This window comes from Carya illinoinensis, chromosome 7 (genome assembly GCF_018687715.1).
Source record: "Carya illinoinensis cultivar Pawnee chromosome 7, C.illinoinensisPawnee_v1, whole genome shotgun sequence".
Taxonomy (NCBI): domain Eukaryota; kingdom Viridiplantae; phylum Streptophyta; class Magnoliopsida; order Fagales; family Juglandaceae; genus Carya; species Carya illinoinensis.
The window spans coordinates 17,517,961-17,532,103 of record NC_056758.1 but is presented as its reverse complement, the minus strand read 5'-3'; the positions used below and the strand labels follow the sequence as shown (position 1 = coordinate 17,532,103).

The window sequence follows — 14,143 nt, the reverse complement described above, 5'->3', positions numbered from 1 at the left end:
AAAATTATGACCCTCAAATTATGTAATTCCAAAAAATTATTGTCCTTTTGTCCATTATCAAAACACAATTCAAGATACCCGTTAGTCAAGAATCGTCCAGCTGTCTATTTACTGTTTAATCGCCCACGTTTAATAAATGTAGCCACCTATTTACTGTGTATGAGTTATTGGAGTCATTGTACATGTTAGTAATATTATTGTAAGTTACTGTTTTGGTGCCTATAAATAGGCAGTTTGTAAGTGAGGAAAGATATTCAGAATTTTCCATCTGAAGCCATTCCCAGTCCTTCTCTCTCTCGTTACTCTTAAATACTCTCTCTTGTAAACTCCTTTCCATGTCTCCTGCCTTTCAATCCTTTGAGACTTAATCTCTTTATAAGTATTATGTTTTTAATGAAGTTGATTTTATCGTATATTGTCTTTACTTTTATTCATGCATTAAGGATAGTTGTACCGCCTACCCTTATTTTCTGCACTTCATGCATTTGATTAATAATATTTATTCTATTATATATTAATTATATTATATTATATATCCTGGTATATATATACACTATATTATAGTTATTATATATATATACTATATTATATATTATATACTATACTATATATATATATATATTTTTGAAAGTAGGCTTGTATTAATATCTATGAAACCATAGTTTGAATACAAGATGGAATGTTTACAAAAGTAGTGGTATGACCACTGATGCTAAGAGGATTCTTACTTAAGGCATGAGCCACTACATTGATTGCTTTAACAATATGCCTTGTTGACCATGAGTTAAAGGTGTTGAGAATGTCTTTGGTGTCTACTGTGATCAAACCTGTATAGTTGAGATCATTTGATTTTGATTTTAGGCCTTCTACCACCAATAAGGAGTCACCTTCCAGGATTATGTCTTGATAACCTAGTGACTTGCAAAAGTTAACTGCTTGGAGGGCTGCAAATGCTTCTGCCATATGAGGATCATGGAACAAGTCTTGTTTTATTCGAAGGGTTGCTAGCACTTTACTCTTCCAATCACATAAAATGACTCCCACCCCCACCTTGCATGAGACTTTGTCCACTGAAGCATCTCAATTAACTTTGATTTTGCCTTGAGGAGGAGCCTCCCATTTTGAATTGTTCTGTTGACTCAGTGCCTTGGTCTTTTTACTCACAGGAAGCTGTTGCAGGTCTTCTACCAATTGTTGAGATTGATTGACTATAGAGGAGGGGTGAGTAAGGTGTCCTTTGAAGATTGATTCATTTCTTCTTTTCCAAAGGTTCCATGCAGTAATGGCAAAAATGAGTAACTCTTCTATCTCCTTTGTGACCTTTAAACTTTCTAACTTCTCTACAAATGGAGGAGAAGGTGTGCTAGCCTTTTGAAATTTCCTATTACTCAGTGCCCAAACATCCCTTGCTGAGGGGCAATCCCATAGTGTGTGTTCAATGGTCTTTGTTGGGTGTAGACAAATGGGGCAAGCTGAGTCTTCTATCACATTTCTATTCTTTAGATTAACTCGAGTGGGTAGGGCATTTAGACAAGCTCTCCAAATGAATGTTTTAGTGGCATTGGGGAGATGTAAGTTCCATAATCTGGTCCATGGAGCTTGATGTGTTCTGAGATTTGAGGATTGACCTCTAGCTTGGTCTTCCAATTCATTCAAGAGATGGTAGGCTGACTTGACAGTGAACTGGCTTGATGAGGTGCATCTCCAAAAGAGCCTGTTGGGCTTGGATAGGGGACTAATTGGGATTTTTAGAATTAACTCAACCTCTTCCTTGGTAAACATAGAGGTAACCAAGTCCCTCTTCCATTGAGATATGTACTCATCTATGAGAAAGGATACTTTGGTATTCTCATGTATGAATCTAATTGAGTCCTGAGGCTTGTAAGTGGTTGGTTTAGGGAGCCATTTTTCCTTCCATATCTCGGTTGTTTCTCCATCTCCAATTCTCCATAACATCCCTTCCAATAATAAAGGTCTAGCTGCAAGAAAGCTTTGCCACACAAAAGAGGTGTTTTGTCCCATTTTTGCTGTGAGGAACTTATTATTGGGGTAGTATTTTTCCTTGAGCACTTGGGCCGCTAGAGAGCTAGGATTCGAGACTAGCTTCCATCCTTGCTTGGCTAGAAGGGCTAGGTTGAAGTTTGATAAGTCTCTAAGGCCAAGACCCTCATTACACTTGCCTTTCTTCAACTGGTTCCAGCCCACCCAGTGGATTTTTGATTCCTGGTTCTGCTGCCCCCACTAGAAATTCCTTACCAATTTGTTGAGTTCTTGAACTAACTGTTTGGGAAGCTTGAAAATACCCATACTATAAGCTGAAATGGCCTGAATGATAGCTTTAATTAGAACCTCTTTGCCAACTTGGGAGAGGAATTTATTCTTCCAATTGGAAATTTTTGCCTACACTTTATCGATTATACCCTTGAAGGAGTGGTTCCTAAATCTTCCAATTAAGGCAGGGAGTCCTAGATACTTTTCATATGCATTTGTGCCCCTTATCCTTGCAATGCTGGTGATGATGTCTTTGGTGTCCTCTCTGGCATTTGAGCTAAAAAATATGGAGGTTTTCTCCTTGTTTAGTATTTGGCCAGATACAGCTTCATAAGTTTCCAGCAAGTGATATAAGTTACTCCATTCTATTGAATTGGCTTTGCAAAAGATGAGACTGTTGTCTACAAAAACTAATTGGTTAATGGAGAGATTTTTTTTCCTAATTGCAAAACCTACAATAATCATGGATTTCTCAGCTTGATTCAGCATGCAACTCAAAATTTCAGCACACATTATGAATAGGTAGGGTGATAGAGGGTCCCTTTGTTTGAGGCCTCTTGTTGGGAAAAATTTGTCTTGTGCTTCCCCATTGATGAGAATGGAATATGAGACTGTCTCTACACATTTCATTAATAGATTGACCCAATGATGCTCAAAGCCAAGTTTTTTCAAAATAGCTCTCAGGAAAGGCCATTCAATCCTATCATAGGCCTTACTCATGTCGAGCTTAAGTGCCATATAACCATCTTTTCCTTTTAGTCTGGACTTCATTGTGTGGAGGGCCTCAAATGACACTATGATGTTGTCTGTTATCTATATGTCAGGGATAAAGGCTGTCTGTGTAGGGGAAATAAGTGTAGGTAATACAAGTTTGAGTCTGTTGGCTATAGTCTTTGCAATGATTTTGTAAAAAATATTGCATAGACTGATTGGCCTGAAATCTGTCACCTGCGAGGGGTTTGATTCCTTGGGAATATGTGCAATGTAGGTCTCATTAACCCCATTGGTCCATTTGCCTCCATTCAGGGCAGAGAGAGTTGCTTGTGTGATTCTTGGCCCCACTGTCAACCAATGGTCTTAGAAAAAGGCTGCTGGAAAACCATCTGGTCCAGGGGATCCCAATGGATTCATGCTAAACATGGCCTCCCTAACCTCCATTTCTGTAAAGGCCTGTCCTAGAATTCCTGTCATTTCTGCTGTGAGTTTGCATGGTAGTGTTTTTAGGCATTCTGATATTCTATTGGGGTTGGATGAGGTAAACATGTTTTGGAAATGGTGTTGGATCTTGCAGCTAATTCCTTCCTTGCTAGTAATCTCCTAACCTGTCTCATTGAGGATTTTGGGGATAGAATTATGCTTTTTCCTCTGGTTGGCACATTTATGAAAAAAGAGAGCTATTTTTGTCCCCTTCCCTGAGCCAATTTTTTTTTGGCTCTTTGCTTCCATTTTGTGTTTTTGTCATCTAGTAACTGGTTCACTGCCTTCTAAAGTTCTCTAATTTCAGCATAGTGTTGACCTTCATTCTGTACTTTAAGGTGATTGAGCATGTTCACCTTAGACTGTAGAAGTTCCTAGTCTATCTTATGCAGTTCTTTGCTTCCATTGTTGCAGGCCTAACTTACAGTTCCTTAAGCTTTGCAGGGTATTACCAATAGTATATGGAGTTTCTTTGAGATTTTCCCAATATCTTTTGATTAGAGCCTCACATCTTTCTTTTTTACTCCATTTGGCTTTGTATCTAAAATTTATTTTTTTCCTTAGCCTGATGATCTTGTTATGAATGGTTATGAATAATGGCTTGTGGTCTGATGAGTAAGTTGCTAGATGATGAACAGAATGGTCTTCGAACAGGTCAATCCAGGATGAATTCCCAAGCACTCTGTCAAGTATTTCCTTGGTGAATAGACTGCCCTCTCTATGCCCAAGTATATCTGTCCCCCCTCAAATCCAATGTCATTGAGACCACCGTGTTCTAATGTTTGCCTGAAATCCATGATTTGTTTGTAGGGTCTTATGGCTGCACCATATTTTTCATCTATGCTTGTTATCTCATTGAAATCTCCAAAGCATATCCATGGGAACTGTGGTCCCGGTTTTAGAGCTTTTAGGATTTGCCATGTTTCATTTCTCTTTGCAGTATTAGGGTGCCCATAGAAACCCGTTAGAAGGCATGATTTATCAGTGTTTGGCAGTTTAACATAAATTGAGATGTGCGAATTAGCATAGGTATCCACTTTCACCTCTATATTTGAATTCCATAAGAGGGCTAGTCCATCACTTTTTCCTATACTCTTCACTGTAAAACAGTTATCAAAACCCAGTTTCACTTGGGTTGTTTCCATCTTCTCACTTGAGCAGTTGGTTTCAATTAAAAAAACCAAGTGTGGGGACTTTGTCTTCACCAGTTGGAGAAGCTCATGAATTGTCTGGAGGTTCCTAAGCCCCCAGCAATTCCAGCTTATACTATATTATATAATATATATTTGTTAATAGTTATTATAATATATATAGTATATTATATATTATATACTATATTACATATTATATATTAATATATACGTATTATATATAATATATATTATAGTTATTATAATATATAATATATAATATATAAAAGTTATTGTATTATATAATGTATAACACGTTCGCATGTCATTTGTTTCTTGTTCAGACGTATTGTTTTAATGTCCGAACGTATATAATAATACGTTTGAATATTGACAAACGTTCGAACATATTTTTGTAAACTGTATATAAACTCTAACCCGATGGCTTTTCTCCTCATTTCTCCCTCATTCACTCCGAACGTCACAATCTCTGCCACTCACGCCGCTGCTACCGCTTCCACCGTCATACGCCACCACAACCGTCACAAAAAGGTAATGTGCCCTTCCTATAGAGTAGTTTTTTCCAATTTAATTGGTGGGTTTCAAAAAATCGAAACCCACGTATAGGTCGGATTTTCTTCTTGATTTTTCGGCCTCAATTGGTTGCAAATGGGTAAAATACCATTGTAGAAACATTCCTTGTAGCCTATAGATCATTTTTACGGTGGGTTTTTGCTCCAAAACATTAGTTTCGAAGTTTTCAGAAATTGTTGAGTTGACTTAGCCATTCTATCTCGTAACGTTCAAACGTTACCATGAAACGTCCGAACGTGTGATGTTATAAATTCATAACGTCCGAACATTACGTTGTAATGTGCGAACGTAAATTGTAACATTCAAATGTTTTTATCCAACGTTTGAAGAGTACGTTGGATAAAACGTTTGAACGTAAACCGTTCGTTTTCTTCGATTAGAAAAAACGGTCGAACGTGTGACATTTGAAATTCATTACGTTCAAACATTACATTTTAATGTTCGAACATAAATACCAGATCCATTCGATTTTTTATCGTACGTTTAAAGATGACGTTGGATAAAACGTCCGAACGTAAAATAAACGTTCGAACATAAATCTTATTATGTGCGAATGTTTTGTGGATCTAATTTACGTTTGAATGTTTATCTATTACGTTCGATTTTGTGTGTATAGAATTTACATTCAATTTACATTCGGATGTAAATTTATTCTGATTATTGATCTATCGTCATTCGATTGTTAATTGTTTACGTTCGTATTCCTTAAGTTACATTTGAACGTACAATCGTTGTACATTCGGACGTAAACTATTTATAATTATGTGAAATTTTATCGTTCAAATATTGATTGACATTCGAATGTATTTTCATTAAATTTAATTTATATTATTTCGTCTTATTATTATTATTTTTGGTATTGAAAAAGTAGAATTGTTTATTATATTTACTGTCAAAATTATGTAAATTTATAATGATGATATGAAAATTTTGTGTACAATCCTTATATGTCGTAATATGTATATATATGTAATTCTAATGATTTTTTTTTTATATTTTTTCTAGTACTTTTTTTTAGGATATGGCTCACTACATGACAACCAGGAAACGAGGGAGGGATGGAGGCAATCAGGACATTGCTCGGCTGGGGGCACAAACAGTTATGGGTGAACGAGAAATACTTATTAATGAGTTTGATGAGCTCAGTTGGGAGTGGAAGATGCTGAGAGATGTTTTCGTCACTAGAGGCTGGGGCCCAATATGCACATTGAGGGAAAAGATTTACCCCTCAATGGTTCGACAGTTTTACATTGGGATGACCACCATGCCTAACGATGCATCCTCCCATACCCTGCCAGTATGCGGTGTACAGTTTGATTTCTCGACGGATGTTATAGTTGAGTTACTCCAGATTTCGCGTATACTACATGAGGTGATAGCTGCTTAGGCTGGTGACACAGCAGCTGCATTTGCTTCGGGCACATTTGAGGTAGATCTAGCCACTTCTGCTTCATGTACGGGCCCTATTGACACTATGCCCGATCATGAAGAAGATCAGCCCAAGGGTGAGGATATTGCTCTTGAGGTTGGTGATGATGAGTAGGATCATGATTTCTACATCCTCACTGGCAAAAATCGTACAAAACTCGATAGGCCGAACTCCTTTAGCCAGAATTAGCTACTGCCTTTCCTTCACATGTTGTAAATTTTTGTTGCAATAAATGTAGACCTTGTGGCACATAAGATCACATTCAGTCGGGCTCGCGCACAGTTCCTGATTCGTTCGGCACGCGGAGAGCCTATTGACTTGCCACTCGTTATATTTGAGCAGATTCTTTATGAGGCCAGCATTGTTATAACGGACAATCTCCTATATGGAGTCATCATTAGCCACTTATTACTAGCCTGGGGAGTGCCACTCCAGGCGGAGGAGATGATGATAAACCAGATGAGCCCCATTTACATGACCACACACCATCGGAGCATTGGACATGGGAGAGGCTCTGCTTGGCATCAGTCTGATCCTATATCAGATCTTGTTCCTCCGACCGAGTCTGGGGCTGTAATTGCACCCCCGTTTGCGAGTAGTAGTCAGTAGCTGACGATTGCATCTGCAGGGATGTGCGATTTGCTTGGATTGATGCAGTGATGATAGATATGAATGTGCATATAGACTGACAGATCGATAGACAGATTGTAAATATAGATCAAGTTGTTGCACATCTTGCACATCATGTAGATGTGGTAAACAATAAGGTTGAGACATTGATTGAGGAGTTTTGATCATTTGTAAACCAGAAGTTCTGAATGTCATTTGTAAAAATTAATCATATTTTATTTTTTATTTTCGACATATGTAATGGACAATATTATTTAATGTATGTATTGTAGTTTAATTTCTATTCTCAATTTTCGTTAATATTAGCTTATGCAACCTTAATATTAAACAAATATATATTATGGTCAATTTCTGCAAATTAACATATAATGTTCGAACTTTACAACTTTAATGTTCAAACTTTGGTGCTAATAATTTTTATGTTCGCACATAAGTAGACATAACGTTCGAACGTTGGCGTTAAACGTTTTTACGTTCGCACTTAAGTAGACATAACGTTCGAACGCTAAGGTGACGTGCGAACAAAATAATTGAAACGTTTGAATGTTGAAAGAATTCTTGCCCAATATTTAGTGACAGTTCCCACAAACTGTCACAGAAAATGCATTTTAGTGACGGTTTGGATATCGTCACGATTTCTAAACCATCACTAAAAAGCATATTTGTTGTAGTGAAACCAACAAAGGGCTAACAATAGGCCAAAAGATCGACTCGATAATGGGGTACATATAATCTTGGTAAAGTATAGGATCAAAATCAAAAAACTAAACATGAGTTTTCGGTTTCGAACAATACTCACAGTAGACAAAACCCAATAAAAAACAGCTAATAAAAATACTCTAAATGCATGCAGTTGGGAAGAAAATCTTGTAAACAATGATAAAAGTTTTGTTAGAGATAAAGGTAGTGGAAGACCTTTAAAAGAAATAATTCAGAAGATCGAGTCTAGGATTAGCCAAGAGTTTCGATAACATGATAGAAAATAAAATATAATAGAAAAGAAGATGGAGAAGAGAGAAGTAGGTAGAAATATTTTGAGGGTTATAGCTTTGCTATTCTCAAGTGTGTGAAAATACAAAAATATTGTTCCCTATTTATAGGCCGAAAAACACATAGAAATGAAATTAGAGGTAAATAAGACCTTCAAAAAATCAAATATCTTGATTTGATAATTATGAAAATTAAATAAGATGATTTGATAATATGTAACAAATCAAATTTTTAATTTGATATTATCTTCAATAGAACATGGATAAGACGAAATAAAAAGAAATACTTTTATATCAAAATTATCTACTAAGTTATCATTCTTCTTTTTGGAAATTTTACTTTTAAATAATTAGTTTCACTAGAGAATTATATAAATTTACCAAACTTCAATAAGTTATAATAATTAAAATCTTTAAAAATTTACTTTCAACAAATGCATACACATAAGATATAATGAAGTGTGCCCCTTTTTCTAGTTCATAAATTTTGAATGCTTTAGCTAATGTGAATTTAGTATAGTTTATTTAATTAAAATTCTTAAAACAGATTATTTATTCCATTTTAATATCATAAGATTGTTTTGACCATTTATTAAATCATTACAAAATCTAAGAAAGAAGAGTGAATAAATGGGACGACCTCAAAGACATGCATAAATTTACCAATTTCTCTGCCCGTGCATGCGCATGCATCAAATCACATGAGTTGGCTGCTTGTGAAGTTCTTGCTTGCTGGTGATGAATGAAATAAGCCCAATTGTCAGCAGACAATGAAATCATTGCACTCGTCACCCCGCCCCTCCTTTTGAGAAGACAGCACTTAAAGCGATTCTCCTCTTGGCTCTTACCTCTGATGTGTTCTTCTCTCCCAGTTGTAGATTACACGCACATAGAGACAGAAGGAAGCACTTGGACAGTCTCTTTTGTCAATACCTACAGATCTATCTGTCACCCATGATCACCGGCAAGGATGTTTATGATGTTTTCTCGGCACTTGTGCCCTTGTATGTCGCTATGATTTTAGCTTATGCCTCTGTACGGTGGTGGAAAATTTTCACACCGGAGCAATGCTCCGGCATCAACCGTTTTGTTGCTGTATTTGCAATCCCATTTCTTTGTTTCGAACTCCTTTCCCACAATAACCCATACAACATGAACTATAAGTTTATTGCGGCTGATTCTCTCCAAAAATTAGTCATGCTAGGAGTTCTCTTTCTTTGGTTAACCATCAGTAAGAAAAGCAGCTTTGATTGGATGATTACTCTCTTTTCACTTTCTACTCTCCCAAACACTCTAATCATGGGCATCCCTCTCCTGAGGGCCATGTATGGAGATTTTTCAGCTTCTCTGATGGTTCAAGTTGTGGTATTTCAGAGTGTGGTGTGGAATAATCTGCTGCTTCTTTTGTTTGAATACAGAGGAGCAAGAATTCTCATAACAGAGCTGTTTCCAGACACTGCAGGGTCCATTGCTTCATTCCGTGTTGATACCGATGTTGTTTCATTAGATGGTCGAGAACCATTACAGGCTGATGCCGAGATCCGTGATGATGGAAAGCTCCATGTGGTGGTGAGGAAATCATACGCATCTTCTGTGACTCCACGAGCCTCTAACCTAACTGGTGTAGAGATATATTCTGTACAATCTTTCCGAGAACTTGAAACAAGGGCTCTAAGCTTCAACCAACTAGATCTTTCCCGGCCTCGTGGACATGCAAATTGCCCCCAAGTTGGAGTTCTTGATGATACTTTTTCCTTGAAATCTTCGAAAGGCACGACGCCAAGAACTTCTTTGAATTTTGAAGATCATGAGATCCTGAAATCTGGGAAGATATCAAGGAAGGAGGGTGTGATGTTTCATAAGGATCAACCTCACATGTTTGCTTGGAGCTCAACAGCATCGTCTCCTGTTAACTGCGGTGCTGCCACCTCAAATGACATGGGGGTCCTTCTTGATGTTTCCGAGGCTGCTATTCTCCAGAATGCATCTTCAACAGGTTTGTTGAAAATCCAACAGACCATTAAACCATATTTGTATACTAGTAATATAATTGGTTTGCATGGAAACTGAAGCCGTCATTTAATTTTCGAAATTAATTGAAGTATCAATTATGTCAAATTATGTTTATTACCTTCGATCCGGCTTAGATCGAGCCTTTACTTTAAATCAGTGAAATTGTTCGTGTCTACTGCCAATTTGCTCAATTATTGCCTTGCTAAGGAAATCTTCGTTATTAGTGACTAAAAATTCTGAATACTAAATGCTGATAAAGGTATGGATGAACAAGATGGGACAAAAAAGCCACAAAAGCTTCCACCAATTGTCATGATAAAGCTCGTAGTCACCATGGTTTGGAGGAAGCTCACAAGGAACCCCAACACATACTCGAGTTTTCTAGGCATTGTCTGGTCTCTCATATCTTTTAGGTAATCCAATATTCTTATTATTCTCTAAATAATTAAGTGTCTAATTTCACACTATATAATCATTGTTATAATTATCATTGGGCTTTTTATACTAATGTTGAAACTCACAAGAATCTTTAACAAAACTATTATTGTTGTTTTTATCATGATTTCTATTAGGTGGCTAGTCAAAATGCCGCCTATCGTTAATGGATGCATATCAATAATATCTGACACTGGCCTTGGAATGGCCATGTTTAGTCTAGGTATCTCTCTCAAACTGACTATATAAGTTATCAATTAAGCTCTGGTACTCAACAGCCTTAAACTTTGATCCAACCAACTTTATGGATACCCTGTTACTTGATTGAACAGGTTTATTCATGGCTTCACAGCCAAATATCATTTCGTGTGGGAAATCTGCAGCGGCGTTTTCAATGGCAGTTCGGTTCCTGGTTGGCCCAGCAGTGATTGCCTTAACCTCTGTAGCCATTGGTCTTCGTGGGGTTCTTTTGCATGTCGCAATTGTTCAGGTGTTTGCATTTTAACTTGATTAATGCAAACATCTGTATGGTTTTCCACCGATTATATGCTTTAATTAGTTTGATCTTATATATGTTCTTGCCTTAACTGCAGGCGGCGCTTCCCCAAGGAATCGTTTGCTTCGTGTTTGCGAGGGAGTATAATGTCCATGCAGAAATACTTAGCACTTCGTAAGTTTGTGTTACGTACTCATGTTTCCCCTCTCTTCCTTAGTATTCTAAAATCACCAAAACTGTTGAATAATTATTTTGTTAATGCTCGTACACGTCGCATATTTGTCAGGGTTACCGTTGGAATGGTGATTGCGTTGCCAATAACAATACTCTACTGTGTGCTTCTGGGACTGTAATTTGTGGGCCGGAGAGCAACGCATGACACTGGCAAAGGGAAAAGTACGGCTTCTATAAAAATTTCTTAAAAGCCAGTTAGCCGATTTGGTGCAGTCTAATATTTATAGCAACACATGATGATGCATGTGTGAAATCAAACGGCAACATATATTAGGATAAAAATAATCGCAGCAATGATGTTTTGTTAAAGATTCTTGGGAGCCAGCACAATATCTTTACTAAGAATAAAGATATATAATTATAACAATATTGAAGGCACTGTTAGAACTGAGAAAGAAATTTTTATATATCTTTTCATGCTCTGTACAAGAGTATATATATTGAAGCTGTAGATCGCTATACAAAGAAACTTAATCTATACAAGGTAAAAAATCAAGACATTAAAATACTATCCGTTACAAGAGATCAACATGCTGATATGGTGGATCAACATGCTGATATGGTGTGCTAATTTCTGGAGACTTGAATGATGAGTTTGATCTACAGTATTGTCATTGTCATTTTAATTTCTTTCCTTAACTGCCCCCTACAAGCTAATGGGTGAATCTTGAATTATTAGCTTGTCACATAACAATGAAAATCTAGTTGTAGTGAGACCTTTTGTAAAAATGTCAGCAACTTAGTCTATAATAGAAATATGCTTGGCTGCAATATCCTTGTTTTAAATCTTATCCTTTATGAAGTGATAATGAATTTCTATATACTTAGTCCTAGAATGAAAAATTGGATTTGAAGCTAGAGCAAATGCACCCAAATTGTCATACCACAGCACTGGAGTGGAAAGAAGAGGAACATGGAGGTCCTTGAGAAGCATACGAATCCAAAACATTTAAGCAATTGCTAATGCCTTTGATCTGTACTCTGCTTCAGTGCTAGATTCATATACTAATACCTGTTTCTTTGCACTCTAAGAGATCAATGAGGAACTCAAGTACACAGTAAAACTTGTTGTGGATCTTCTGTCATCCCTGCCTAATCTGAATCATAATATGCATTGAGGTGAAGTGAGCTTGGTGTGTACTAAAGTCCATAGTGAGGTGTAGCATTCAAATATCTCAATACTCTTTTGAGTGCTGTGAAATGTTCAATTGTTGGAGAATGCATGAACTGACGAGTTGATTTACTCGGAAAGTTATGTCATGTCCAGTAATGATACAATATCTAGTGCTCCAACCAGTTGTCTGTAGTTAGTACCATCTTTGAGAGCCTTTCCACTGTATTTTGACAATTTGCAACCTAAGGCTAGTGGATTAGAGTATGGTTCTGCCCTAGCATCTTAGCTTGATGAAGTAGATCAGCTGTGTATTTTGATTGATTGAGATGAAGACCTTTTGAGTCTCTGTGAACTTGAATTCCCAAGAAGTAATGTAAAGTGCCTAGATTTTTCATTGCAAAATCTCTAGTTAGCTGAGTGATTAGTGTTTGAATAAATGGAGCACTAGAGCCTGTGCTTTTAAAATCATCCACATAAACCAATACAAAAACACTTTGGAGTTAGTGTAATATGTGAACAGAGAGTAATCAACTTGAGATTCCTCAAAACTAAGATTGAGAAAGCTTGGGACAGTCTTATGAATTAAGCTTAAGGAGCTTGTTTAAGGCTATAGATGGCCTTCTTGAGTCGACATACATGATGAGAATAAGATTTATTTATGAATCCAGTAGGCTGTTCCATAAACACTTCTTCATTCCAGTGGCCATGTAAAAATGCATTTGATACATCTAGTTGATGGAGTGGCCAATTGTAAGAAATTGCTAAGGCAAGTACAATTTTTATTATTGTTGGCTTCACCACAACACTAAAAGTCTGAGTAAAATCAATGCCCATTTGTTGCTCAAACCCTATTGCCACTAATCTAGCATTGTATCTATCTATGGTACCATTTGCTTTAAGTTTCAACTTGTAAATCCATTCTTGTTGAAATTATTATGTGAAGGCCTGCTGGGACAAAGTTCCCATGTTTCATTAGCTTGCAAGGCTTCAAATTCTAATGCCATGGCAACTGTCCATTCAGTAGATTTGGCAACTTGAGAAAATATGTTAGGTTTAATAGATAAAGGAGAGGTATTGAGAGAAACAAAAGGGTGCTTGGTGCTATAAAATAGTTGGTAGTCAGGGTACTATTTTGACTACCTACTATTTTGGACAAGAAATACCAACTCGAGATCTAGTGGTCATCGGGTGATGAGATAGAGAAGGAGCAATTGTTATTAATGGTTGATGAGAATGAGTTGAGGCATTGTCATGTGTGTCAAGAGGAGGAGGGGATAGTATTATTGAAGAGAAATAGGTGGTGCTTGAAATTGTTGAGATAAATAAAAATGATAGTGCTGGTGCTGATAATATAATAGGAGAATTATGATAGTGCTGGTGCTGATAATATAATAGGAGAATTATAAGTTGGAGGAATTGAAGCTTGTACCTAATCACTGGTTGAGAAAGTGCATTCATAAAAAATAACATGACTTGAGATGTATACCCTCGTGCTTTGTGGTTCAAGACACCTATAGACTCTATGATTCAAACTGTAGCCCAGGAAAATGCATTTTTTACTGTGGAAGTTGAGTTTGTGGGGATTGTATGGCTTGAGTAGAGGGTAGCAGC

At 36.8% G+C, this 14,143-nt stretch overlaps 1 protein-coding gene across 1 annotated transcript; it reads left to right on the top strand.

Annotated features, from left to right (window-relative positions):
* Positions 1-9,093: 9,093 nt before the first annotated feature.
* Positions 9,094-11,856, top strand: LOC122315077 (auxin efflux carrier component 2-like). Its single transcript, XM_043130802.1, has 6 exons — positions 9,094-10,236; positions 10,513-10,666; positions 10,826-10,911; positions 11,021-11,178; positions 11,282-11,358; positions 11,471-11,856. Exons 1-6 carry the CDS (start codon positions 9,195-9,197, stop codon positions 11,535-11,537), a joined length of 1,584 nt encoding a protein of 527 aa, XP_042986736.1. The 5' UTR covers positions 9,094-9,194; the 3' UTR covers positions 11,538-11,856.
* Positions 11,857-14,143: the final 2,287 nt, after the last annotated feature.